Genomic DNA, 27265 nt, shown 5'->3' on the forward strand with positions numbered 1-27265 from the left:
TTGCTTTGAAATGAGATGAAGAACATCAGTGGGGTCTCTTCTGCTGGCTCTTCCTTAGGTTTGGTGACCACCAGCAGTCAGGAAGGGGGCTGCTGGTGTCACATACCCTTACTGCAATAGTATGCAGGACTCTAGTTGAGGTTTTGACCAGATGGTGTCAGTTATGGAACCAAGAAGCAACCTCAGGAAATACAGAAGTTAAGGCTTGATTACACTGTGTTAACTGTTTATCCTACACATCGTATTAACACCTGTAATTAATGACAACGTCCTTTTCTGAAATAGGAATGTCTAAGATGTGACTGTACTTTGTTTTCTGTGCTTAAAAATTATCTTTGCCTTATGCTATGGATTCTTTGCTCTAATGTCTTTAAACTTAAAATTGCAGAAATTTAATTGAATTTGCCTTGTGTTTCAAAAGTAGATTAGTCTTTGAATTTTTGGTTCAGATTTCTCTTGCTAAACAGTATATGAGGACATACATGTTATATTGAAAGCTTCTGTATTCCTTCTCTGCTTCTCAAAGGAAATGTTGAACAGTTGTTACTCTCAGGTAACTTGATCTCAGTAACTGGTATAGAGTTTGTCTTTTTGGTTTTTTATTCATATATGTTTTGCTTTATGTACTTTGCATGCTTGTTTGGTAAAATGCCTTTAGGCAGAACAACTTCTATAGGCAGATGTAATATCTCCTACTAAACATGAGTATCATTAGACAAACTAGACTATTCTGGTTCCACACCATATGTGGGAATGTCAAGAAGGCACCTTGGATATTTCCCCCTTTACTCTTTCTTAACCACCATTTCACATTTAGCACAATCTACTATTTGGGTTCTCCAGCAGGTTAGGCTCCTTATTTTTGTGAGATAAATAGACATAATTGTTATTATCCCAAAGATGGATCCATTGTATTACTGGCCCCAAGACAAAACATGCCCTTACACTGGCAAGTTGGGCTTATTTAAAGTGCCAGCCCAATTTAACTTTTCTTGCACTCCCACTAAATGCAGCACTTGTATTTCTGTGTTGCTTCCGAGCCAATTATTCGCATACGTTTAAAAAGCAATCAGATCTGGTCTGTTAGGTCAAGATAATATGAACATAAATGCACATTCTTACAAATAAGCTGCCCTAAAACATAAAGGAGGAGAACAAATGTAGTGTGAAATGCTAGGGAAAATTCAGGCAAGGCATAATTAGCAAAGGACAGTAGAAATGCTGTTTTGTTAGGGCTTGAATAGTAACAGTCAATTAAGTTCTCACAACAGGAAACAGCAAAGCATTTAACAAAGAAACATCATCTCTCTCTACAGCATAAAGTCTATACAAAGAATCACAAAACTGAGGCAATTAATAGATCAGAAGTCATGAGTTAAAAAACCAAAGGGGACTGACTTAATATTTCTTTGCAAAGAAATATATCTCTGTATATTGCAATAATTAATGGACTTAATTTTTAATACAGTATTTGAATGATGGTATTCTATATAAAACAAGCACATATAAAAAGCATGGCTGGGGATGTATGTTGTGGTAAATAATATGTAGGATGTAATTGTAGGCTTGACAACCAAGGCATAGCCATCATTACTCAAACTAACTGTAAAAAACTCAGATTGTCAGTTCAAAGTTAGCTAGTAAGGATATGATTAATGTTTCTTCCCTTCCTTTTCCTCAGTACCAGAATAATGGAAGTGATCTAAGATGGGTAAACAGAGGGGCACAGCAGCATTGTGTTAGATGCAAAGAGAAAGAAGTTATAAGCAAATCAAGAGCTGAAACTCTTGTAATAAATTTGAAACTTATACTGAAAAATTTAGCATTTCTACTTAAGTACCTTGAATAGCCCCCAAAAAGCTTTGTTGACCATGTAAATGCACCAGGCTCCAATTCAGGTACTTTCATTGAATTTCTTGTATGGCATCATGTGGATGTCTGTAATAAGCTGATTTTCAGTATATAAACAGTAGAGGCTTTCTCCTGCTATAGTATGATCTTGCATACGAAAGGTAATTGCTTTTCTTAGGACCAGAATCAAGCCCCATGAGGGGATACAAGGATATTTCAAGGGTAACACAATTAAGGGAAGAAATAACATTATCTGGAAATGTTCTGTTATCTGGAATTTCTGGCTTACTTCTCTGAAGCTTTTCCAAACATCACGTGTCAGGGCAGTTCAGAAAGGTACAATTTTCCATTTAGTTCCCCAGAGCATGCGGGGATCTGCTTAGCAATTTTTTGAAATGGGGTTATTTTCAGAAAGGCTGATGCCAGATAGATATCCAGTGGATTTTTAATAGCTGTGCTAAGTTGGCTAGTGATGCCATGAGTTTTGATTGTGCTGCTTTTACTTTTGTTTACTTAGTATTTTGAATGCCTGATTACAAAGCATATGTAACCTGGTGTTACTCCCCTGGTAATTTGGAAAAAAACTCTCAATTCCTTCCCTCTTCTCTCTCCCCACCCAAAAAGTTTAAAAAAAGAAAAGGGGCTGGGGGTGGAGGGAAGGAAGGAAAATATTTAGCCTTATTTAAAACAGAAAGAAGAAGGCTAATGTAAATCAATTCCAGAAACAGTGGATAAGGAGGGAACAGGGAGAGGGGGAACACAACTTGACTCTGCTTTGCCTCTTTTACCCACAGAGGAATGTTGCCAACAGGAATGTGGACTTGTTGGAAAATAAATAAAGTGACCCTACTCAGAGCACAAAAAAAGTAAGATAGATCTGTCTGAGTAGGTGTTTTTTTTCAATTTTTTTTTAATATTTGCTTCTGGGCCAATGCAACAGCACCATGTTCATTAGACACAGCAATGGGGTCCAACAGTCAGAGTGAAATGCGCTTAATGCGGTGCTGCTGCAGCCCAGGACGTGCATGCAGATGTTGTCCAGCAGTTAATGATGTTTAACTTCACTGCTTTGCCTTGGGTTTGCATGTTTCCAAGTGTGTTTTTTCTTCTGCAATGTTTTAAGACATTTGTCCACTGTAGAAGTACTTTAAATATAATAAAGAGAAGCAGTGGCAGCATCTTGGAAATTGTGAATACCCCAAAACACTTGGTAATAAAAGGCTGAAAAAGTACTGGTACCTTGAGACACTATAGAGTCAAAGGCAAAATGAAATTTAGGGTATGTGACATTTTGTACTGAATCCCAGACTGCAATTTGAAAAAGTGATTTGGATTCTATTGGACATGAATAAAGTGTTTGGATTTTTTTTTAAATTCCCCTGCTCCACTTTGAGCAGAGCTCTAATAGTTGGGGTTTTTTTCTTTTTACTCTGCCATGGCAGCTTTAAAATGCCAAAAGCTTCTACTGCTGAGAATTTTAAAGAAACATTCTACCTGTGGATAATTTCAGAACCAGAGGAAAAAGTTTAAAACAAACCTTCATTATATGCCCCTGGAGATACCCATCACAAATATTTAATATAAAATAGCTGATTTCAACTGCCAAAGACATGGTGCTTCTTGATTGGTATGTTTTCATATTAAAACCTAATGCAATAAACAGCACTGCATTCTGTGTCATAAGTGATGAAATTCTAGAGCTCGGTGAGTTGCTAATTTTTAGCTGATCTGCAATAAATGTCCATCAGTGTTCACACACACCCCTCTGAGGCACAGTCTAGGACTAGCTTCAAGGGCCATTCTTATAACATCCTTCTGTTTAAAAAAACAGGACAGATAATTTATGTTTAATGGGAGAATAATCTCATGGGGCTTTGCCCAAGAGACTTCCACTTCAGGTGCAGATAGGACTGACAAGTTCATTTAACATATCACTGCCACTGCAAGGAGCTGGCTGCTTCTCTCCTGCACCTGACTCAGTCTAGCCATTTGTCTGATTTCTTGATGATTTGATTCATTTCACTAAGCTGGTGAAAAACAACTCACCCACCCACACCCACACACATTTTGGGGTTTCCTGCCTGCTTAATAATCTGAACTGTCTCACTGAAGTGTCAGATGAGCAGCACAGGCAGTCTGAAGGACCAGCCCCCTTAGAGAAATGTCACTGTGGCATAGCTGTCCTAAAGCTACAGGCTACGAATGACTGCGTGGTACATCATTTATAAGAAACTGAATTCTGTTACTCCAGGTAAATACTCTGTAAAACCAGCTGGAGATACCATTCAGAGGTCATGTGTCTTGAGTTGCAGTAAAAACACAAAGATTTTCTACTGTTGAACAAATATTTTAGCAAAGATGGCAAATACTAAGGAGAGTGTAAAAAGAAAGTGGTGTAACTGGAAGATAACAATGCATAGAAGAGATCAATTGAGAGCAAAACAAGACAAGGCATTGAATGAAAGGGTGGCTTTTTTTGTCATTCTTACAATAGCCATCAAAGACAAATATTACCATCAAGAGTAACCTATTTAAGCAGTTTCTCATACTCCAAAGTAATAGCATTCCCAAATGATGGTTCCCATTCCCCTTAACTTTTTATGGGACCAGGCAGAAATGTTGTACATTCTGCTGCTGTACCATAAATATAGAAGTATTTTTAAAAAGCATTTAGCCCTTTCAAATATGGCAGCCTCATATTTGCATTGCCTCATTAAACTGAGGAGACTTAAAACATAAATTGATTACTGAACAAATGTTTTATCAGTTCAATGGGAGCTTGCAGGCACTACTTTGCTGACTCTATGTACTAGTTACTTCACTTCTCTGATCTCTAAAATGTATGTGTGGTAAGACCAGCCCTTGCCAGTTCTGTGAAATGCTGCAGATTTAGGGAGAAATATATATGAAAGTGTGCAGAAGCCACTTGCCACTGATCTAATGCTGGAGGAGGGAGGCCACTGTGCAAACAGTGTGAGGTGATGAGTGTCTGTGAAATTTGGTAGTGGAACCCTGTCCAGGATGGTGACTCACATAACACAGACAAAGTCTTCACATGCAAGCTGTCTTCCAAAGGCACTGTGCTTTTGCTTTTCTCTGCTTCCCTGCTATGTCAGTGAGCTCAGCCTCTTGATGTTGTCTTCCTGCTCTTTAGCTTGCCACTTGCAGAGCATACTTTTAGATTTACTCACCTATTCAGAACAAATGTGTGTAAATACTGTGTGGAAAAAACCCACCCAACTCTATCACCTTACCATTAAACAATGTGGAAAATGTTCCATTGCACTAAGAAGAAACTGGTGATCCTTTGTTATGTATATCCACTTATTGATAATATTAGTGTTGTACTACTGAAGCTTATCTATGGCCTCTTGAAATTACCTCTTTCTTTCAGTTGTCCACACCGAAAAGGACTTTTTTGTAAGAGGTTTGTAATGGAAAACCATGTTGTAGCCTTTGAATCTGGTGGTATTATACTCTTTTAAATATCAGTATCAGCACTGCCACTTTCAAATTAATGGAAGTATATGACCAAGAACAAAGGGCTCATGTGATTTCACTGGTTTTAATCCTGGATTATTCAGTCAGAACTTGACCTTAAAATATAGTAATACCAAGTGGGAGGAAAATGCTTGGAATTTTACTTCTTTTCATAGGAAATGATAATGTATCTAACTTTAAAAAAATGTTTATCTAGATTTACTTCTTAACAAAGGTTATGAGAGTATCCAGTTGATTCCATTAATACCAGGGTATTTTATCAAAATGGGAATTGGATCCAAACACTTCTGTTTGCCTCTTGAAATACTGCTAGGATTGCTTATTTCTGATTCTGATCTTATTTTTGATTTAGACTTTGTAGGTTGTGCCTTGCACTTTGTCACAAAATCCCTGTCAATCTTAAATAGTTGAGATTTCAGAGCAGGTATTTTATGTCCTTGTGATGCCCGGTACAACCTTTCAGACCCTGCTAAAAGCATAACAATGACTGCTGTATATGCCAAGTGCATTTTGATATTTCTGAAAGAATATTGACTGGGATTAGTTTTTATTTTGCACATCTAAATGTCTGTGTTTGCTTCCTTGAGAGCAACTATTATGAAGAATATATATTTGAAAATTTTGCTTCAAAAGAGTTTTGAGGTTTCACTGAGATTTTTGACTTTAATTCACTAGCTCCTTACTAGCGTTCTTTTGAGCTCTTAAAGAATGTCACCTGATTTATCTTACTCACATTGCTGCAGTAGCAGGTCTCTCATCCAAAGATTTTTTCATTAAAAATTTATTTTCTCCCCCACACCCTCTTCCCTGATGAATTCATGTGAACCTTTTTCATGCCCATACAAGGTCTAGTCCTTTCCATGACTGAAAAAAAGGATTCAAAATAGGGGAACTGCCAGCAAATAAGTAACTTTGCCTCTGTAAAATTACTGGAGGGCTTGGAGGAGGCAATGATCCTAGAACTTTTCCAAGTAGAGAATTATTAAGAGATCTAGTGAAATAAGGAATTATTAAGAAACTTAAAAAAAAAAAAAAAAGGTGAATGTAGGCTCAATATATTCCCTCCTTCCTCTCCTGCTCCTCGTATGTTAGTTATTCTAAAATTAAGAAAAAAAACAGTTACTGAGAGCAGGAGCTGCACGGCTGTTTCTGAGAGGACTGGAATTATTGTAGTCCTGAATTCTAGAGATTTTTCTTATGATTTATTGTTAAATCAGGCTGAAAGTTTTTCTTTAGTCAGAACATTAATTCTTGTCTGCCTCATTGCCTTGTTCATGACGTCTGTGAAGATGTAATAATATTTGAGACTGCTATCCTTGTGTCATTTGGTTGAAATCTGTTGGCTGCTCTTCTTAGAAGACCAGCCTGAAAGAGAGACTGTCGTGTGTTGAAACTGGTTTGGTTCACTTTTCTCCTTCTTAACCTGGCCTGAAGATTGCAGGAAGCTGGGGGAAGTTATCTCTCAACTGGTGTTGAAAGAAGTGCATATAACTCTGCAAACACCTGAATTCCAGAAACATTTTCGTGTCAGAGGAGGGGCTGTGGAACATTGGTGCATCAGATCCATTGACCTGGATTTGATGGGTGCAGTAACAAATTGCAGACTTTTTCTCGCCATTTTGTAGATCTTCCAGGCAGCCTGTGACTTCTCTGTTGTCAAGCAGCAAAATTGAAAGCTGAAAGCACAGCAAAAATCAAAGGTAGATTCAATCTGTTAAATTTTGCTCCTAGAAGTATGAATTTTCAATTCTTATGCTATCTTATATGCAATCTTACCAAAGTGAACATAAGCTGGTCAGGTACTAAGGAGTAACCTACAAAATGAAACAAATAGTTTTGCTTCAGGAGGCTGGTGAGTTGTGCTGAATTCAACTGCCTCGAAGATTTGAAAAAAAAAAGAAACAAAACAAACCCAAAAGCCAAACAGCTTGGAAGCAACACAATAATTTTGTGACAGGAACCAGGACTTGTCTAAAGAAAAACAAAACAAAACCAAATAAACAAAACAAACAAAACCACAATTAAAAAAGCCCCAAGCAAATCAGTTCTGTACTGTGAAATATAAAGTTTTGAAAGTGAAAGTAGTGTTCCCATTGAAATCAGTAAGTAAAATCTGCAGATAAACATTTACTTGGTCTCATCTTTATGGGTGCCTTTTTTTTGTTTACAGAACCAACTTTAAAAAGTCCTGTAAAATAATTTACAAATCTGTTAACCATTTCATATGGAGTGTCTTGACTTGTAACGTCAAATCTATCAAGTTCTTAAAATACTGAGATATTTTTAAAGATATACTCAAAAGTTGTTCAGTCTTATTAGATCGTTACTCTGAGTTATTACTTCATTAAAAAAATCCAACAAATAAAAATTTGCTTGTAATCATTCTAAAAATGTTGCAGTGATATGTGTAGCCTTAAACACTCACTAACCTTAAAGCTGTCATTTGTTTGCAACACAAGATCAAATCGTTTCCAGCTTCTAAAAGTAGAATGAATTGGCAGACTAAGTTTTGGGGTTTTACTCATTTTACAAGCTAAAAATTATAATATAGTGAAGCCTTGTGTAATGTGTGGTCTTAACCTGGTGTTTCTAATCTGGGTCAAATACAATAGGAATAAAGGAAAAATAAATGAAATAGTCATAGGAAAGCAACAGACAATATTTTAAAGAAAAATCCTTAAGGCAACTCAAGTTTTTTTTCCATTCCTGGGAAACGATTTAATTTAAACAACTTGGAGGAGTTGGTTCTCATTTTTGCATCAGTCAGTCACCATTAGCTTGAGGAAAAAACTACCAAATATTTTCATTTCAGTAAAATAGGAACTCTTTTTAGCTACATCCAATCTATTTCTGGCCAGGACAACAAATAACTTTAATGTGAAAAAAAAACTAAACCCCAAAAATCTGATTAAACATTCACAATCACTGAAGTATAAAATTTCACTGAGGTGCAAAGTGTTTCCTGGCCTGACCACCAAGAAAGTGTTATTAGGATATTGTAGGAAACCTATGTAATGATTTTGATTTTGATATTTTCATTAGAGTGGTTTCAATACAGAAGAAAAAAATTGTATTTCATCTTTTCTGTAAGTATGTTTTGGGTGTCTTATTGGGTTTTTTGACATCAACACATACATTTTCTTGTCATTACCTAAAAAATGAGTTGACACATACAGAAGTTGTGCATGGTAAGTTGTACTAAATGCAGTTTTTATTCAAAATACATATTGCAACTTCATTTGCTGCACCTTCAGTGGAATACGATTGTTTTATTTCAGATTTTGTAGAGAAGTGTATATTCCTGGAGAGGAAGTGATCAGGAATTGATTGATACTTTGTCTTTATGAAATAAATTGCAATTTTTTTATAATTGTGTTAATGTAATAATTTTTTATAATTGTGTTAATGTATATAAAAATAATATTTTTGTTGTTATTATTGTTATTTTTATTTCCATTCCTTATCCTGTCATTGAATATGATATTTAACAGCATCAGTATTGATCAATCAATGAGCAGTAACGTGGGTTGTTGGGGTTTTTTTTAAAGTTAAGCATTGCAATTTCTCTTCAATACATCTGCAGACTTGCTGTAGATGGTCATTAAAAGCATCTCCAGGAAGCCGTGTGGTGTGTGCATGCCTGGGGGAGGGGTTGGCTTTAGTTTTGTTTTTTTATTCATAGAGGAACATTGATGTAGAAATCAAAAGCTCTAAGTAAAAAGAAAACACTTGTTTCCAGAATAGTGAAGACTTTTTTTTTCTTTTTTTCCCCCCAGTCTTTTAAAATTTGGAAGTAGTGTGGTTTGTTTTTATTGTGTAAACTCTCAGGAAGAACAATTCAGAGTCGGTGCCATTCTTCCCAGCTGAATGGCGCCTGGTTTGTGAAATGGAGCAGCTGCGGTAGTTTTAGCTTGGCTCACAAAACCATTTGCTTTTTAATCAAGAACTTCAGATTCTGTGATGGTTGTTCATGATGGAGATGGCCAGCTCTGCCCTGAGAGACAGCTGTAGTATAATTGAGACAGCCTATGTGAAGCAAATATAAATGCTGGATGGATGTCTTAAAAGCAGCATATTCACTAAACTATAACTGAATTTTTAAAAGGATGAGAAGCTTTTATACAGGCAAGCATTTACTACATGATGAAACATTTTATGTATAGTGATGTTCTTGCATATATTGCATAAACCAGGGTTTAAATCTTCAGCATTAGCATACAAGTTATACAGTACAGTAATCCAAGTTTTGGTGAAGTGTGTCTGTAACTGCATAATGAGAAATACCACAATTTTCTGAAAACATCATTACAAATGTAGTTGAGGTCTCTTTCTTAAATTTGTCTGGGACATGTTGTTTGTCAGAATGCAGATATGCATGTCACACATTCATACAGTGCTTACTATAAGAAACAAAGATGCTTGCATTTTATCAGATGGAATAGGAGGCCACTGGAGGCACAGAGAGGAGTCATTAATCTTTGGTGGCAGTTACACATTTAGAAGAACTTGTTCAAGCAGGTAAGTATTGTGAAAATACGTGGTCCATTTGTAGAATGTAAAACCTCAGACTGACAGTTCGTTTTAGAAGGGATTTTTCTAAATAGCAGTTTGACTAAGTCAAAAATATCTTGTTTCAAACAAAAATCAAAAAGTGCTGCCCATATGTTAAAAAAAAGTTTTAACATTTTGTAGTAATTTTATAGTCACAGTTAATAACTATTTTGAACTTGGAGTGGGTAGTTGTATGTTTCATGCTGAACTATGCACTTTTCATTTACATCACAAGTTTGTTATGGATTTATTATACCTATCAGAATGTTTCACTTTCTTCAGACAGACTATTTCATTTCCTTGCTGCTTTTAAAATAAAGCTTAGCTTAACTTTTAAACAAACCCTATTCCCAAGCAATATGAAAATAAGGGGCCTTGTGGCAGAATATGATGTTGCTCCTAGATGTCCTCCTTTGTTTTCAAACACTTTGTCCCATTTTATGTTTCCAGTGTGTGCAGCCTCAAACCTCTTTGATGCTGACTAATTGGGGGGGGTGGGAAGACAATGTAAAAGGGTTAATCCGTTACACTGGTATTAATGAGTCAGCTGGATCCCTGCCATTCTCTCCTTTCTGGTTCACTTAGCAGCGATTAGCACAAATGACACTTAGTTCTGTGGGAAGCAAGCCATGAGGATTGTAGGTAATGCAGACCTCGGAGGAGAACAGCCTGGTCTCAGGTTAATACAGGTAAATAAATCCATGCCATGTGGGCTGAGATCAGAAATAATCCTGTTTTCCTACTGGACCCCTGAGAACACTGGGAGCAGTGGTAGGGACGTTTTAAGCTCACATGTGATAGATCAAAAGGTGGTCAGGTTGTTTTCTGAACTCCTTTCTCTGGTGTGCTGCTGGGGATTTGAGCTTTGGATATACTCACCTGACACCCAGGCATGAGAAGTGAGATGGTGAAAGAAAGTAATTACAGGCATGTCTGTGCAACTGAGAGCCCCTTTCTTAAATGCCAGAACTCTTGTGACAAAGTTTTGAAAAGGTTTGATTGACTATTTATACAGTGGTAATGTTTCTGTGCTCTGTCCTGAGCTTTTAATTTGGGATTCTGGGACAGTAATAAAGATACACTAATTCAAAGATATATTGTATTTTCATTACTTTTGATTACAACTGCAACTGTAAATTGATTATAGAAGCAGGGACAGAAAAGGAAATTATCCTTCAGGGTACACTTGTAGTCTAGTTACTTTTTACAATGTTTTTTATTAATTTAGAAACAAATTCCAGCAAGACACACTCAGAATATTTCTCTTCCCTTTTCTTCTTTCCCAAATCTCTGCAGTTGCTGGGATGATCTTAGAGGCATGCTCACATGCCATATCTGAAACTTCATATTGTAGCAGAGCTTTTCTTCTGATGGCAACCTTTCAGAACAGCTGCCTAGGTTTAGTGTACCCTTTGTGTTGGAGGATGGTGTAGAAATCAGCGATTAGGTTGTTTGTAGGAGTGTTTGACTTCAAATGTCTTCATCTGAGAGCAATTCTTCCAATTCACTCACTGGATGGAAAGATGCTTCCCTGCATACTGAGCAGGTGTTTAACACAGGTGCCTCCTGGGCACCTTTTGGGAAAGTCTGTTAGCAATACCTGTGTGGGGAGCCTGATCTCCTAAATTAGAGATCTATGTTACAGCTATACCCCTTTCACAATAAGTTAGCCCCAAAACATTCTCTACATTTGTACATTACATCTGCATTTTGACAAACAACAGGCACAGTCTTTTACCCTCCAAGTTGCTTAGAAAGTCTGAGACTGGATGTTTTTCAGGCCTTTGTTCCTATTTAATCCCTTTGGGGCAGAACAGTAACACAAAGGAGTTTTTCTAACCACAAAGTTTTAAAGTTAAGTAGTGTGGGGTGTCTCAAATGTCTCATCCTATATGTTGTCTTCTCCTATTTCTGTTCTTACTCATTTTAGAGTGTTTTGGCCAGTAGTGGTTTTTGCAAGTGAGGATAATCTAGATTTTATCAGCTCACCACTACCCAAAAGCAAAGGTGCTACTTTCCTCCACTTCAGTGAATCTTGCTTTGCTCCAGCTCTGGTGTTTGCTGGACTTAGTCAATTGGCTCAATTCCCAGAAGAAAATGTGTTCATAAGCAGAAAGTTTGTTTTTTATCAGAGTCGGTGCAAGGGAAATGCCTTTGAGTGAGGGGAACAGAAATTCCCTTTCTTAATGGTGGTGAGTGATTAGATGAGCTCTTGTGGTCTCACACAACATCACCTTTATTCAGGCCACAATTAAACATGACTGATCATATTGCCTGCAAAAATAGTTGCTCTGTTGAGAAAATCACCCTGTCTTAGGCTAGCTCTGTATGTAGCTGGGCTGATCTTTTGTCACCCTGAAGGAGGGCCAGTCCCCTTGTCCTGCTACAGACTCTTCTGCTATTTAATTTTTCTGCAATTTTGTGAACTTTCTTCTGGGTTAGTGTTATGCTGTTCTAGGAAGGTGAATTGGTTTGAAGGACTTGAGTGGTGGAGCAGGTATGGCAAGAGGGAAGACAGAAGTGGGAGGTATGAGTAGAAATGCATCCTTTGTTTTTTTGGTGCTGCTCAATTGGCTCTGAGTGTCTCATCACTGACATATCTGATAGGGATCCTGGTCTGCAACCAGATCCCTATCAGATGTGAGCAAATTCAGCCAGCAGCTACAGTTCTTGTGGTTTGGAGAGAGGAGGGGACACCCTAAGGAGCCAGACTACCTTCAGAATGGATGAAGGGAACAGCAGGAGCAAACAGCTGAGAGTGGAGAGGAAAGACAAATCACAAATTCTGGCAGCATTTGGCAGCCACATACATTTTCTGCCCTGTTGCAGTGTTTGTGTATGTAAAATTCCAGGCACAAAATCTGTTGTCCTCACCTTAAAGGAGGTATGAAGGAGATATGAAGGAAGATATGAAATCAGTTATCTTTGAAATGTGAAATCAGAAGCTATGTCTTTGGGGAAGAACAGGGTTCCATCTTGTTTATGGCCCTGGATTTTTTTCCTTCTAGTTTTTTCTACTTATCAGGCTGCATGATGATTGTGAGCAAATTGCAGTGTGATCTGAATACAGGACATGTTTCTGAGTAGAGCACACATAAAGCAGTAACTGCATCATGGAAACTTAATTCTCTCTTGTTTTGTGAAAAATTGTTAATGTACCGCAGCAGCTGCCTATCAGATACAGGAGTACAGGTCTTTGTGACCTAGAATTTCATCTGCCAGCTTGCAGCCAGTTGAATCAGTATGTGGTAACACAGCCCTTTGTGCAGAGGATGGGTTGGTTCATTGGTTGTGTAGGGAGGGATCAGGGTGATATTGTTGGTCTGTGCTTTTCTCTGAGTAGTGAGTTCAAGTAGGAAGTGATAAGGAGCATGGCTAGCAATGGGTAAGAATATCAATATGACTGTTTCACACCTCATCTTCACAAAATTCCTCGTGTTCAGGGTTCAGGTCAGTGCATCTTAAACAGAATTTACAAAAATTGTATGACCTCACCTACTTTGTTAATACCTGAAAGAAATTAAAATACTTGGATGGATTCTTTGCCTTGACCAAGCCAGATTTTAGATTTTTCATAAAATTGCTTTATCCATGGTATTTTTTCAAGCCAGTCTATGGAAGTAGCTAAAGAGCTGTCATCCAGACTAATACTGTTTGCATCCACAGAGGGCTCCTTCAACACAGCACTGCAGCATTTGTGTAGTAAGTGCTCCCTTGTCTGATTCCTTGGGGCTGATGGAGTGAAAATGAATGCAGCTTTCTCATGAGAAGAAAGCTAAAGAGAGAAAGTTGCACTGTTGAACCCTTGAAGAAAAGGAAATACGTATTAATCTTTAGTTTCCTACAGACTACTGACAATAATAAAAATGAGCATTTCCTAATATAATAACTTGTTTGGGATTTTTTCCCTATGTTTAAGAACGTCTTCATGTTTTTGATATGTGAGGTCTAGCACACCTTTGAAACTTTCCATGTTGATTTGTCTTATGTCTGCAGTGAAGAGTACATTTAGATCTGAAATATCTTGCTTTTTCATGGTGGAAGGCAAGACTTACTCTACGATAGGGTGTGCTTCTGCAAGGCAGCTTGACTGTCTGAAGAAAGGGTAACTGCTTCTTGCTCCTGGCAGCAGGATTACTTTCCATCACCCATGTGCCAGCTCTGCCAGCTCATTTGATGTCTCTGATTTAGCTCACAAAACCAGCAGAAAACTAACCCAGCAAAATAGGGAGTATGTGTTTCTCTTTTTGTTAGCCAGTTCAGGGAGCTCAGGTGGCTCACAAGCACCTGGGAGAATTTGGGGGCCACCACAAAAGAAAGAGCTGGAGCACCCGTGCTGAGAGGAGAGGCAGGACCGCTCCTGTTGGCAGCACTGAGCTGTTAGCCTGACTCAGCCATGTTGTGAAAGCTCACCCTTAGGTAATAATGTTCACACTACAGGTTGACTGACAGTTCTTCAAATAGTAGCCAGAAGGGAGTTACCAGCTGTACCCAGTTTGTTTTTGTAGGGTGGCCTTGTCTGTTTTCAGTGTGCTGTGTTTTGAAACAGATACTTATTCTATTCTAATCGTGTTATTGCATGAAAAAGTTCTGCAGAAAAATTACATGTGCAGGGCGGACCTGTCTGGGAACTTGGTGTTGAGCAAGTGGATAAGGAGCCACAGAACCTGGAAAACTTTGTACTTTGGTTTCTGGGACAATTTGCCTGTTGCATTTGGAGGGACTCAGAAACCCTTGTACTTCTATTCTGCTGAGTGTTGCCAGCCTGAAAGCCTGAGGCAGAGTGTGGTCCTTCATCTTTGAACATTGTGAAGTTTTTATCAGAAGATCTGGTAGCCTCTGTTGATGTAGTTTACCAGTTATCACCATGGATCTTAAGTGCCCCTAAGCCTGGAGTTCCATTGAAACCTTGGCTGCAGAGTTTGAAACCCACTGTGGCTCACCCCTTCAGCTCCCCAGGGCCTCTGCAGAAGTGGTGGGTGGTTGCCATCTCAGGAAAAAAAGAAATGCTCTTTTTTTGAAAGCTGACCATCTGCCTTTCTGCTCTTGAAGCTGGCATGAATCCTACGTGGGTGTTTTGGTTTTGTTTTTCTTACGAATTGAAATGTTTAATATTCAGCTGGAAAAGTCCATTTCAATGCAGAGTTTAGGGAAGGCACTGATTTACAGTGTAGGCATAACTTAACACAAGTATTTCTAGCCCTCAGTTTCACACCATGAACAGCTGATAATAAAACAGCTGCTCTGACCTTTCTTCAGTTTCTCCATATATAAAAAGAATATGGTACAAAGTCCTGGCAGATTTTTCTTTAAAATGAATTATTCAAGTACTGCACAATTATGTTTTTTTCTCTTTGCTCTGTGGGCAGTGTTAATGTCACTTTTTGGTGTACATGCAAACATTTGGGCATTTCACTGAATAATACAGGAAAAAACATATCAGCTGGACTTTTACATCTGTTGCTCTTATATCTTTGTAAATGGATATTTTAATGTGGTGAGGCTTTTTTAGACTTTGTAAAGCAAATTCCTTTGTTCAGCAATTTTTATTCATCTCTTTTACTCCTCCCCAAAATAACTTCTGCCCTGCTCTTTGGATACTTTAAAAGAATTATTCTAGTTCTTTTTTTCTGCTGATAATTCTTTTTTTTTCTAACAGATCTGCACTACTATGTTTGTGTAATGCAAAAATGCAATTGAATAGTTAGAAAGGTTTTAAAGTAATGAAGCCAGACATACTAAAAATCTGTGAATATTTAATACTATTTATGTTGTTGCCATTGAAACCAAGGAATCTAGCAGTAATATGTTGAAATGAACATTTTCATTTTGTTTACACACTAGTCAAGAGTAATCCAGAAGTTCTGTGGTATAGTTTCTTCTACAAAGCTGGATTTAGAATAAAGTTCCTAGAAATACTAAACCAGCTTAAAGCACAAAAATAATCAGAAAATAACACTTTAATCCTAGTTAATCCACATTATTGACCTATGTGCTCTAAATAAATAAATAAAATTAGGTAGTCCTTTAATCATTAGTGTGGAGCTGGTTATTCATGACAGAGGTATGATCCAAAATTCAGCTACTATGCAGGTTTTTGTCCTTTCTGAGGACATGTTAAATGGATTTATGTTTTAGTTTGTGAGGAGACTTGGTTGATTAGTTTTAGATCCTTTTGTAAGTCTGAGATCAGAAGATGTTACTAATACAACAGAATTAACAGTGTAACCCAAAAGTAGTTTTTCAAGGAGTTATGAAGCAGAGATACTTTGTTATTGAATAATCCGTTGAGATTGCTTTTGGATGTAGGTTTTCCTTTTAAAAAATACTCAAAGCCTCTCTGTACCAATTTTAGGTATGTTTATAAAGTTGTGCTTGTCACTACAAAAAATGCAGAGAATTTATGCTTTTTAAAGAAAAAACCCCATGCTGTTCAGAAATAGTCTGCAAGCATGTTTCAGAAATGCAAAAGCAGCAGAGGATGTACCATAAGGTGTTCTGCTCAGAATTGACATTATATAGTCACAGTGACGTAAGATTTCCAGGCTGATGTCTAGAAAATAACTTTAAAAAAAAAAAAAAGTAGGGAGGGAATATTTTTTTGAACCACAGTATTTGTAAGCCTTCTAGTAGAATCTTAGGTATTATGATATAACTTTCTGCATCAGTTATATCGTGCCTGTATGGCATGCAGACATTTAAGTGTCTTTCAGGGTATCTCTATAACTTTGTGTGTGGTCTTTATGTTTTAAATTAATTCTGCTTAATTTTGTTTCAAAATTAGTGGGGTTTCCATGCCTCTGAAAGGATAGTAGCATTTGGGTATGAAATGATTATTACTTTGGAGATTTCTCATAACTATGCTGCATAAAAGTTAACTTAAATGAGTGTTCTGTCCTATTATCAATTTTCTCCCATGAAGTATTAACTCAGCCTTCTGGTACTTTCAGAGTTTCTAGACAACATGACAAAAGGTTTTTAACAAGTAATGTGAATGTTGTAGGCAGCTGCTCACTTGAAGGCTGGTTATTGGCATGAGGCTGTCTGTGATCATGAGTTCATCTCAGTGCATCTTGGGACAAAGATATAAGTGGCCCTAATATGAGTTGACTGATTTGTAAAAATTTACACATTTTTAGGTGGGATTTTTCCTCTCTTCCTCTTTATAAAAAGAGTGTTTCTTGTTTCAAATAGCTGAAATGCTATCAAGAGAATAAAACACAACGTCCCCTGGAACAGTTTATCAAGGATCTCCTTGAAGATTTCCTAGTCCTTCTACCCTGCTAGAACAGCCCTGAGCATTTCCCTGCATTATTACAGTGGCCTCCCTTGTCTTCCCTTCATTCACAGTCACCAGCCACAGCAGTATTTGCCAATTGACCAAGCAGGCCAAGAATAACAGGGCAATGGGTTTTTCCTTCAGCTGGGGCATTACTCCTAGTCTCTTTTTACTATCCAGCTGTAGATGGTTATATTCTGTAAATTCTAAATATCTCCAAATCTTCTGTGCCAGTTTCAACCACATTTGACAATGTTTTCCTATGTTATCAAGGATACAAGACTGGTCATGTAAATCTAATTCCATAGGAAACCAGCTTAAATTTGCATTGTTTGTTTTCTAATATAATTTACATTTATGTAACAAGCTTCATATGCAAATATCAGGCTATCAGGCCTCAGTTTTTGACAGGCAAATAAATTTAATGCATGTTGGACCTACTGAAATGCAAGTTGCACAGGGTAACCAAGACACTGTACAGGCAGACCACGCAGCAGGTTTTTAAGTGCTAGGAAAATCTCTGTGCTCATCAGTGGGCTTCAGCATGTGCTGTTTGCTTTCTGGACAGGATTGCCTTTAGAACCACATAATGAATAAAGCAGGAGGAAGAGAGTCCTAATGTTGTCGTTAAGTGAGGATACTGAAATAATGTTAATTTCATAGTGGAAAGTGGAATGTTACAGTACATATATAACTTTGAGAAACAACTGAGCCTGTAATCTGGGATAGGTTTGATAGGTTGGATTAACTAGTGACAAGGAAATGATGCTGCTAAAACATGTTAAGGGGGAGGTTCCTTGTCAGCACTACTCTGTGTGAGCTGTACTATTGTCTTCCTCTGAGTTTGTTGTTATTACTGATGTTTTCCCAAAGCCTTTTACCATTCATCAGGAACTGAAGTGGTAAAGACTTCTATTGTTTTGAGATTAAACTTTCTATCATCCTCACATGCAAAATAAGAAAATGCAGGAAGGATTGTGAAGATTGTGACTGTCATATTCTCTCAAAGGTAAACAAGAGAAAGTTAGGCAAGAGAAATATAACAAATAAAGGGAAACAATGCTGTTTTTATCTCCGTCCCTTGGAAAAGCAAAGAAGATCTAGTGGGAGACTGTAATCCTGGAAGAAAATTAAGCTGGCAAACTGAGGCTTCTTTTGCACTTGTTGCATACCAGCCAATTGATACAGCAGAGTTGGATTATGTGAAGTGTAGACATCTTCCAGGAAGCAGATTTGAGAGTGAAGTGGAAAGAGATTATGTGAATTAACGCTAAACTGTTCTAAATATCTAAAAATGTAAGGGACTTTTTGATTTATTCCTAGTCTTAAGAACAATGTACTTGTTCTGTGGGATGATTCAGCTGGTCTAGCTGACCGTGACAATCAGGTATCACTGAGTCTAAAATAAAAAGAGAACAAAACAGTTTATAAAACTTCTCAAAAAAGTAGATTAAATGGTCTGCTTCCTCAGAAAAGTGTAATTCACTTGGCCTTGGAAGGTTACATTTGTTTTGATATGGAGTGGCTTAACACTCCATATCAACAGCTGAAGTGACAGCTGAAGTGAGTGACAGGAAGATTTAGAGGTTTTCTAGGAATGTCAAGGACTGTGACTTAGTGCATGAAGAGACTGGCCTATGGCATCTGATCTATACCTTCTAGGCAGATTTGCTGATTTTTTTTTAGGGCCAATATTCATGAAAAATACCAACATGCAATAGATATGCTGGGGGCTTGTCCACACAGTATCAGCTGAACATTGGAAGAGCAGTGAATAGTTTTGAGGTTTCCCTGAGGCAGTGGCACAAACACACAGATAAGCACAAATGTTGGGTCAGAAGACTTAGAAGATGTACATTTATCTTGTTTAGCTTTCTCTTTCAACTTTTTCCGTAAAAAATGACTGAACATGTCATAAGCCCTTACTTGGATCTATGCTGCTGATTGCTTCAGTCCTAAGGTTGTATTGAGTAGCTGGTAAGTCCCATCACTTGCTCATTCTGATAGCACAACTTGATAAGAAAGGTGTGGCAGTATCTAAGGTAATGAAGTCTAGAATAGCATTTCCAAATAGCAAAATGGAAAAACAAGATCTCTGGAAAGATATGCTATGGTGAGGGAGTTCAGTGTTTTGGTGGACTACTGAGAAAGGCTGGCATGCACATATAAAGAATGAAAATTACTTTCATGGATGCATCACACCAGAGAATCAGAGTGAGATTAATTCCTGGCATTTCTTTATGCTTGACATGCAAGTCTCATAACCTAAAACTAAAGAAAAATAACATTTCATCATGAGGATTGTGGCTCATGGACTAATTAATTCTACAGCTTGCTTTGAATGTGACTGTGAACCTGACGTAACAAACAGTAGAGATGAAAGATGCTGAGGAAGCTCCTTCTTTGGAGCCTCAAAATTCAGCTGAACAACCTGAGCTACATAGTTTCTTTCACTGTTAGCCCTGCACTGAAGTGGAGATTGGACTGGTGTGATCTCCAGGATCCCTTCCAACCAAAATTTTGCCACGAAACTTTGACTTTGGATTCATCAGCTTTCTGGAAGAGTTGGGCACTTGTTAAAAGAGAGCCTTTTCAATGGGGGTCAGAGGAGTTGGAATGATTTAGCCTCAGTGAAGTGGTTGGAGATGGAGTTAGAGCTAAACTCTATGAGTCCTTTGTTCCAGGATTCAGGAAAGCTTTGAAAGAAGTGAAACTTTTAAGTAGTTGGAAATATAGAAAAGCACAGAAATAAAACACTTTTTGCAAATTTAAAAATATGTAGATCTGGGATATGGAAACTACAGGAGCCTCTAATTGTCTTATATTGTTTCTCTATTGCTATCTTCTGAAAAGTTTTTGTTTGGGGAAACAAAATATTTTTCACAGGGAAGTTTTTAATCTATGGTTTCAGTGTGATCTTGATAATGGGACCAGGTTGAGGACGCCCTGAGAGAATTGTTTAGGAAAATGGAGACTACATTAAGAATGCCTGCAGAAAGATGGGATACCAAAATCAGACTGGGTGGCAATGTGGAGTGCCACTCCCATAATCTCCAATGGCATGTGCTGTAGCTGGATTTGCTATTCTTCTTAATTGGGAAAGGACTGAACCTTGTTGCTTCATGTCTGCAAATGCAAAACCATTCAGGGTAATGTTTACCTTGTTACAGTTTTCCCCCTGCCTTTTACAAGTTAGAGGAAATCAATTTCAGGATTCTCATTGTGGGGTTTATATAGATTTTTCTCATGGTTCATCAGGAGAATTAGAGAAGATACTGGTTAAGTTCTACCCCCTATCAAAAATTTATTTGTAGGACCTCTTAATACACTATTGAAACTCAATGTAAGGCTGCCAAACACTTGCCAGACCTCTGCCTCAGCATGGATTTAGCCAGACTTCCTTCTCACTCACCCTTATGCAGCATAAACTCTTAAACTCTTGTTTTGCTGGAAGTTGCAGCTGTTGAGAATCTTTCTGCTGATATGTTGGGTTTTTTTAGGGGATATTATTAGCTTGTTGAAATGAAACTGCTGTTGATATGAAAAGCTTTAATATGAAACCAGGATGAGGTGACCTGAAACTAGGATGACTTCATTGTTTTGCCAACTAGATATATGTTCTTATAAGGCTATAATGTCCTGGCCATGCACACATGGATGATAATGAAGATTAATATGTAGTTTTATAGCACTAATACTAGACAGAGTGATAGTCCCACTTTTAAGCAAATGGAGGAACCAACTATTCATCAATGTCCATCTGTGCCATTGAAGAGGACAGCACTGGCCAGTGCCTTATTTGATTCAGATGGATCACTGAATGATCTGTTGACCACCAATGCAAACTGTTAAATTACTTACAACTTATTGTGTACAATCCATTCATGGGAGTTGGAATAGATGATCTTTAAAGTTCCTTTCCAACCCAACCATTCAGTGCTTCTATGCTCATTAGCAAAGATTTCTAAGAGTCTTCCCTTTGTCTTCCCTGTCTTCTGTTAGTTGTCTTGATCCCATAAAATCAGCACAATTCTGTGTTTGGGGTACCGCCATCGAGGTTCCCTGGCACCGCCCCAGTGCAGTCCCCAGCTCACTCACTGGGTAGAAACTGGCTGGTAAGTGGAAGATGTGAGACCCTGGAAGTGAGTGCTGTAGAATCAAGCAGGGCTGGAAGAGACTGAGCAGAAACACATTTCATCCCTGCTGACAGACCTGGAGGCAGAGAGGAGAGCAGGACTTGAAAAAGTGGTGCTATCAACCCCTTTGTATGTAAGTGCCATTGCAGGGACTCCTGAGATGCAGATGTTCAGAGGGAATTACAATACTTCTTAAATACCTCCTGAGATTGAAAGCACTGTCAGTATTGATGGACTGAAGCCTGAAGTTCTGCTAGTTTATCCTGGAGCAGCGTAACTTAAAATTGCTGTGTCTGACCTTTCTTCCTTATCTCAGGGAGAGAGGGGAAGATTTATGAGTAAGAAAGAAGGAAAAGAAACTGCAGCAAAACTTTGATGCTTCCACAGAGTCAGTCTCTCCTGTTTTCAGATCTTACTAATCCTCTCTTAAAACTTTTTGGCTTTTTGCTGCCAAGTAGAAGCCAGAATATTCTTTGTTCTTGCCATCTCTATGCAGGACATAGAAGATAATGACAGGCAACAAAGAGTTAAGCAACTAACTAAAGTATAATGGAAAATAGCTGTCTTCCTTTTGAAGCTGAAGGTGACATTTGAAAATCCATGTATTTGGTAGCTAGTTACTGCTTGCTGTGTTGTACGTGCTTCAGTGTCTCACAGGAGTTTTACACAGACCAGGACAAATGGCAGTCTGCATCATAAAGTACATTTACAATTGGTTTTAATTTATTAAACTGAGGGTGGGCTAGGCTTTTAAATGTTGTCTGTTGATCAAGAGACTACACAGCTTGAGGTTAACAAAATGCTGGAAGAGGAAAGAGTATAAATAGAAACACCATTTCCTTGTTGAGTGGAAGCCAAACTTGTGGGTGAACCTTTCTATATGAGAGTTTTCTGAGGTCCAGATAGGCAGCTGAATGCAGATTTCTGAAGACACCAAAACCTCTGAGTTCTGAGGGAGGATATACATAGTATATACTGAGGACTGGATTAGGTATTTCTTTCCTGTGGAACACCTGGCTGCAGTTCTTAGTAAAAGATACCAGTGGAACTTAGAGAATGTTGGTGAAAATCCAGCATCAGCTCAGTGAAAGGAGAAACGTATTTGTGACCTTTCAGTGCAACACTGATTATTTGGGCCTGGAAAAGGCTTAATATAACTGAAAAACAGCCTCCCAAGGCTGAGGATTTGAAATACAAGCTTATCTGGACAGTAGGATAAATACGCCTACTACTTTCTTTTCAAACTTTAAATATTTTCCCATTGGTAAGGAAGGGAATATTTTACAGCAATAAGCATGATTGGTTTTTTCCTGATAAATTTTCCCAGCAAAGTACTGCGTATTACAGATTATGCTGCTGATATTTAAACCATATTACATTTCATGAAGTGCCCTCTATTTCTAATTATTATAGACTTTAAACAGTATACATCATTTTTTGATATATGACTTAGATTTATTTTCTAGAGGAGTTTTATGATTGAAATTTACACAATGCTTAAACCAAGGAATATATCAGCCAGAATCAAAGTGGTTTTTTAAATAAGTAATTTTGTCTTTTATCCCCTGATTAAAATACAGCTTTAAAGTTGCTCTAGTTCAAACAAATTATTCAAGCAATCTTATGGCCTATATTTTTACAGGAGTTTAGGCTAGGTGATTACCATAGTCCTTCTGCCCTTATCTGTGAACATATTTGCAGTTCTGATGAATTTCAGTTCTGATGAAAGACTTTATGGGGGCACTTTCCACTAAGGCGATGATGTATTTGTGATCTTTCTTCAGAGCCAGATTTCAGTTGCTTAGTTTGGCAAAAATATGGTGATATACCTATTTGCATCAAGATTGTATAAGAGAACCTGTTTTGGTTTTTTTGGTGGGGTTTTCTCCCAGGTTTGGAGGGGAGGGTGGCTTGGTTGCTCAGGGCTTTTCCCCAGTCAAAAGCTATCAACTAAAATGTTTGAAGTGCTCAAAAGGACCTACACAGTTCCTGCACCCAAAGGTCTGTGCTCTCATGGATGTCTGTCTGTCTGTCTGGTGTTTGGCATCATCCCCTTTCCTCACATAGTGGTAGGTGGGTAGGAAGAGGAGATCACAGGGTTGCAGAGGAAAAGAGGAAAACCCAGGCCAGAGGGAAGCATTTGAAAGGCTGAACCTGAAGAGGAAAGACAAACTATGACTTCCACTTAAGGAAAGAGATTAGACTGTAAGTCAATGGGAAACCAAGGCAAGCTAAACAAAAAAAACCAAAACCAACCAAAAAAAAAAACCCACCAAAACCAAAAACCAAACAAACAAAAAACCAAAAAAAACCAAACCAAACCAAACCAAAAAAACAAAAACAAAAACAAAACCACACAAAAAAATTGTGGCTGACTAAACATGAGTCAGCTATGGCAAGCTAGATAGGGTTGGGAATTGATAGAGCTGGGGAGGTATGTCACAGTTAATTAATTATTTGGGCCAGTAGAAATAAGGATGACTAATTGGTTGAATATTTGAGATAGGAACCAGTGAAAGAAGTACACTGAAAATACCAATTTATCTGAAAAAACATTCCATCCTGCTGGATGTCTTAGACAGTTTGGTGTCTTTGGCAGCTGCCTATCACTGCTTTAACTCCATTAACTCAAATAATAAAAATCTGTACAAAGAGTCATAGCTTATCCTTGCAGGACCATATGCCTGAAAATTTGGCAAGATGTTGGGGTTTCCCCATTTTATTTTTTTTTTTTTAACAAAGAAAAATTCTGCATCGAAGTGCAGTTTCACAAAGGCACTTTGAATTGTGAAACAATACAGGTATTCCTATACTGAGCTTGTGAACTTTGGGAGCTGGATGACAAAGTTCTAAGTAAAATTTTCATTTCTCTCTAAATGAGTTGTTCTTATTCTTCCTTTCTTATGATCATTTATGACCTTTTGGTCCTGATTACAAACCAAGACTCTTTTCATCTTTAGGAAAACTAATCGCAGGGAACAAGTATATTCTGGATAGCATTAACACCTATGCATTGGCTTTTCTTAATGTGTGGTTTCATACAAAAACATTGGAATGCTTTCTCAGGAATTTGTAAAGACAAGGAGTAGAATGTTGGTTCCTGTGTTTGCTGAATCCCTGCTGTAACTTTTTTCAGTGTTTATGTAAACACCCAACTTCACCCAGGATGTCCCATTGGACTGCCCACCCAGCTGTGCCCTTACGCGCTTGGTGAGAGTGTCCAGCTCACTGCAGTCTCCCAGCACCTTCCCATCACACAGCTAAGCTCCCTGATCTAGGGACAGGGTATCCTGTGGAGTCTTTCCTCCTGCATTGATCATGGAATGTAGCACTGGAAGGGAACACAAAAAGGTCATTCATCTTCCTTGTCTTGGCATGATTGAAACCATTCACAACAGATGTTTCTTCAACCCATCTCTGAAGCCCTTTGGAGATTAACCACTCTTAAGAGAAACCATTTTGTTAGGTTGTTCAAAGTGCTTAAATAGCCTTACTCCTGGAGAAACTGATCTAGCCTAAATTTGGTACAATTTAAATCTGTTTGCAGCAAGTGTACCAAAAATACACCTTACTGCTCTCTTTCTGTATCTGTTAACCACTTTTACACCTCCCTGAGGCAGGGTGCATTTATAAAGCTTATAATAATTTTTGTTTGCAGGCCTCTACTTCATTACAAATGTAAAATAATTGTTTAACATTCATGATTTTCATAATTGTTATTTACCTTGTTATCTTATAGGTGCTTACAAATTGTGTTTTTCAAGGTACTGGGAATGGAATGGAAGATTAACTGAATCCCCATCTCCTTCGTTCTCCCATACCCCTTTTCTTTAACAGCTCACGTGAATGCAAGTGCTTTGGAGTATTTTATGTAGAGAATTACTAGTTTACTAAGAAGCATCTTTCAACTCCAGAAAAGGCCTTGGAAAGTGTAGACACTAATGAAATTAATAGGCATCAAAGACCCGTGACAAAAGACAATGATGATGATGATTCTCTGCATACACTGCTAGGAATAATACTTGGGTATTAAAAGCAGACACAAAAATTAGATATTAGTGCTTGTTTTCATAAAAAATCTACCAAATATTGCATTGTGCTTGAGGGATCTGACCAGTCAGACCTGGGGGGCCGTGGCAGTATGGAACAAACATGCACGGACCTGAGTGCCATTGGCTTTTCAGCCTAGCTGGGCATGGGCAGAAGCTGGCTGCTGTTTCCAAAGGCTTCTGCCTGATGCATTGGCTCTAAGTAAACCTCTGAAAAAAAAGGATTAGGAGAGCCAGAACCACTGATTTAGCAAAGTTAAACTACAGTAACTTGAACCCTTTAAAGATACCGACTTCCAAAATATGCCATTACAGAAAGCAGTATGAATTCAAATAAAAATAAAACAAAAATTATGTAACTAAATTTTTAATCTTTGCCAGTTGTCTGCTCTTACAAACTATTTACTGACTAGTACTAACAGCAGGAGATAATCTGCAAAATCTTTACAGCTTCTGGTACACTCTTCCATTGACAAAGAAAATTGGAGAAGATAGGATAGGTAGATGTTTGTTTTGCAACATCTGAGAAACAAATTCTGGTTTGGTTTTGTTTTGGTTTGTTTTTTTTTTTACTACCTCTACCTTTTTAATAAAATTGATAATGTACCTTCTGTCTTAAAAATTAATGTGAAAATAATCAGTCTCTAGTTTATTGCTGTGATCTGCCCATCTTTAGATCAGTACCAACTGCAGCTTTTGGGATAGACTGAATTGTGTCTTCTTGGTAGAGTCCTGGGCAGAGGTACCCCCTGCAATGGGAGGAGATTAGTACCCAGCCTGCCAAGCAGTCTTCATCCCCATACAGTCAAAACCAGGCCATTTCTCAGAATGCTTTGTCTCTCTCTCTGCACTCATGCACAGATATCAACCATGTGGAAAGGAGGCTACAAATAAGGATAGAGTAACAGTGCTTCTAGCCTGACATTGGATTGGGATGGGATGGATGTGCACCTGGTATCTCCCTTCCACTACATAGTCACACTGCTATGTACTAATGATTTGCTAATTATTAGAACCTAATGGTCCTAAAGTATGCAAAAATATGGTCCCTGCTTTTTTCTTTTCTCCCCTTTTTCCTCAAGAATTTTTTCCTTTAAATAATTGATGCAGGTTTATTCCGGGTTTTGCAGATCGCTTCTCAACGTTTTTTGTCTTTATGTTCAAAATTTCTCAGTTCTTTCATTTTCTCTCATGTTCAAAATTTTAAATATAAATGTGGCAAAAAATGAGTCCCCTTTCTCAGGGTATAATTTGGTTTTAGGAAGACTTAAGAGGTTTTTTTACTTTATGTAAAATATGAAGGATTTCGGTGATTTAAAAGGTTTCTTTTTAACTTTGGTAGGTGACACAGCTGATGATCAAAGTAGAGACTCAAAGGATAAAACTTCATTTCCGGAGACCAGACCGAGGTACAGTCAACCTTCACAGGTAGGAGACTTTTTCCTAATGCACACCTGATGAAACTTCCATAGCAGCTCAGTTAAGAAGCATGAATGTCCTGCAGAAGATGGTTTCACCACATTCACATCTTCCATTGGCTGAGTCACTCTCAGCCCTCCTCATCATCTGTCATAAAAGCAGCACTGCTATTAATTAGATGGCAAGAATATGAAGCCCACTGCTGTGGATTTGAAAAGGAAATCGTAGAAATCTGGGCTGTATGGTATTGCTGGGTATATTATTTTTATACTTGAGTTATGCAAGCATGAAACTGTAGCTAGAATGTTAATGAATTGCATAGAAGCATTAGTGTGGTGAGTAGTGATGGCAAATGTCACACATTTACATAAACCATCTATTTCCACAACTACCATTATGAGTAACGTGTAAACATGTGAGTATAATAGACTGTCTTTCTTATGTGTTTCCTTTCTGTTTCTCTACTGTGTGGCTGTAAA

At 37.9% G+C, this 27265-nt stretch overlaps 1 protein-coding gene across 7 annotated transcripts in view; it reads left to right on the forward strand.

Annotated features, from left to right (window-relative positions):
* The window catches only part of UMAD1 (UBAP1-MVB12-associated (UMA) domain containing 1), a 101410-nt gene that overhangs the window by 34550 nt on the left and 39595 nt on the right, over window positions 1-27265 (forward strand). For all 7 annotated transcript variants that reach the window (XR_011679490.1, XR_011679491.1, XM_071429063.1 and 4 more), the window contains one exon: window positions 26710-26795. Coding sequence is in view for 5 of the 7 variants with exons in the window: in XM_071429063.1 (XP_071285164.1) it covers window positions 26710-26795 (86 nt within the window). In the remaining 2 variants the exon portion in view is untranslated. The remainder of the gene's footprint in view (window positions 1-26709; window positions 26796-27265) is intronic.

Source organism: Agelaius tricolor, unplaced genomic scaffold (assembly GCF_023055355.1).
Source record: "Agelaius tricolor isolate 1412-34295 unplaced genomic scaffold, bAgeTri1.0.p SCAF_6, whole genome shotgun sequence".
Lineage (NCBI taxonomy): Eukaryota > Metazoa > Chordata > Aves > Passeriformes > Icteridae > Agelaius > Agelaius tricolor.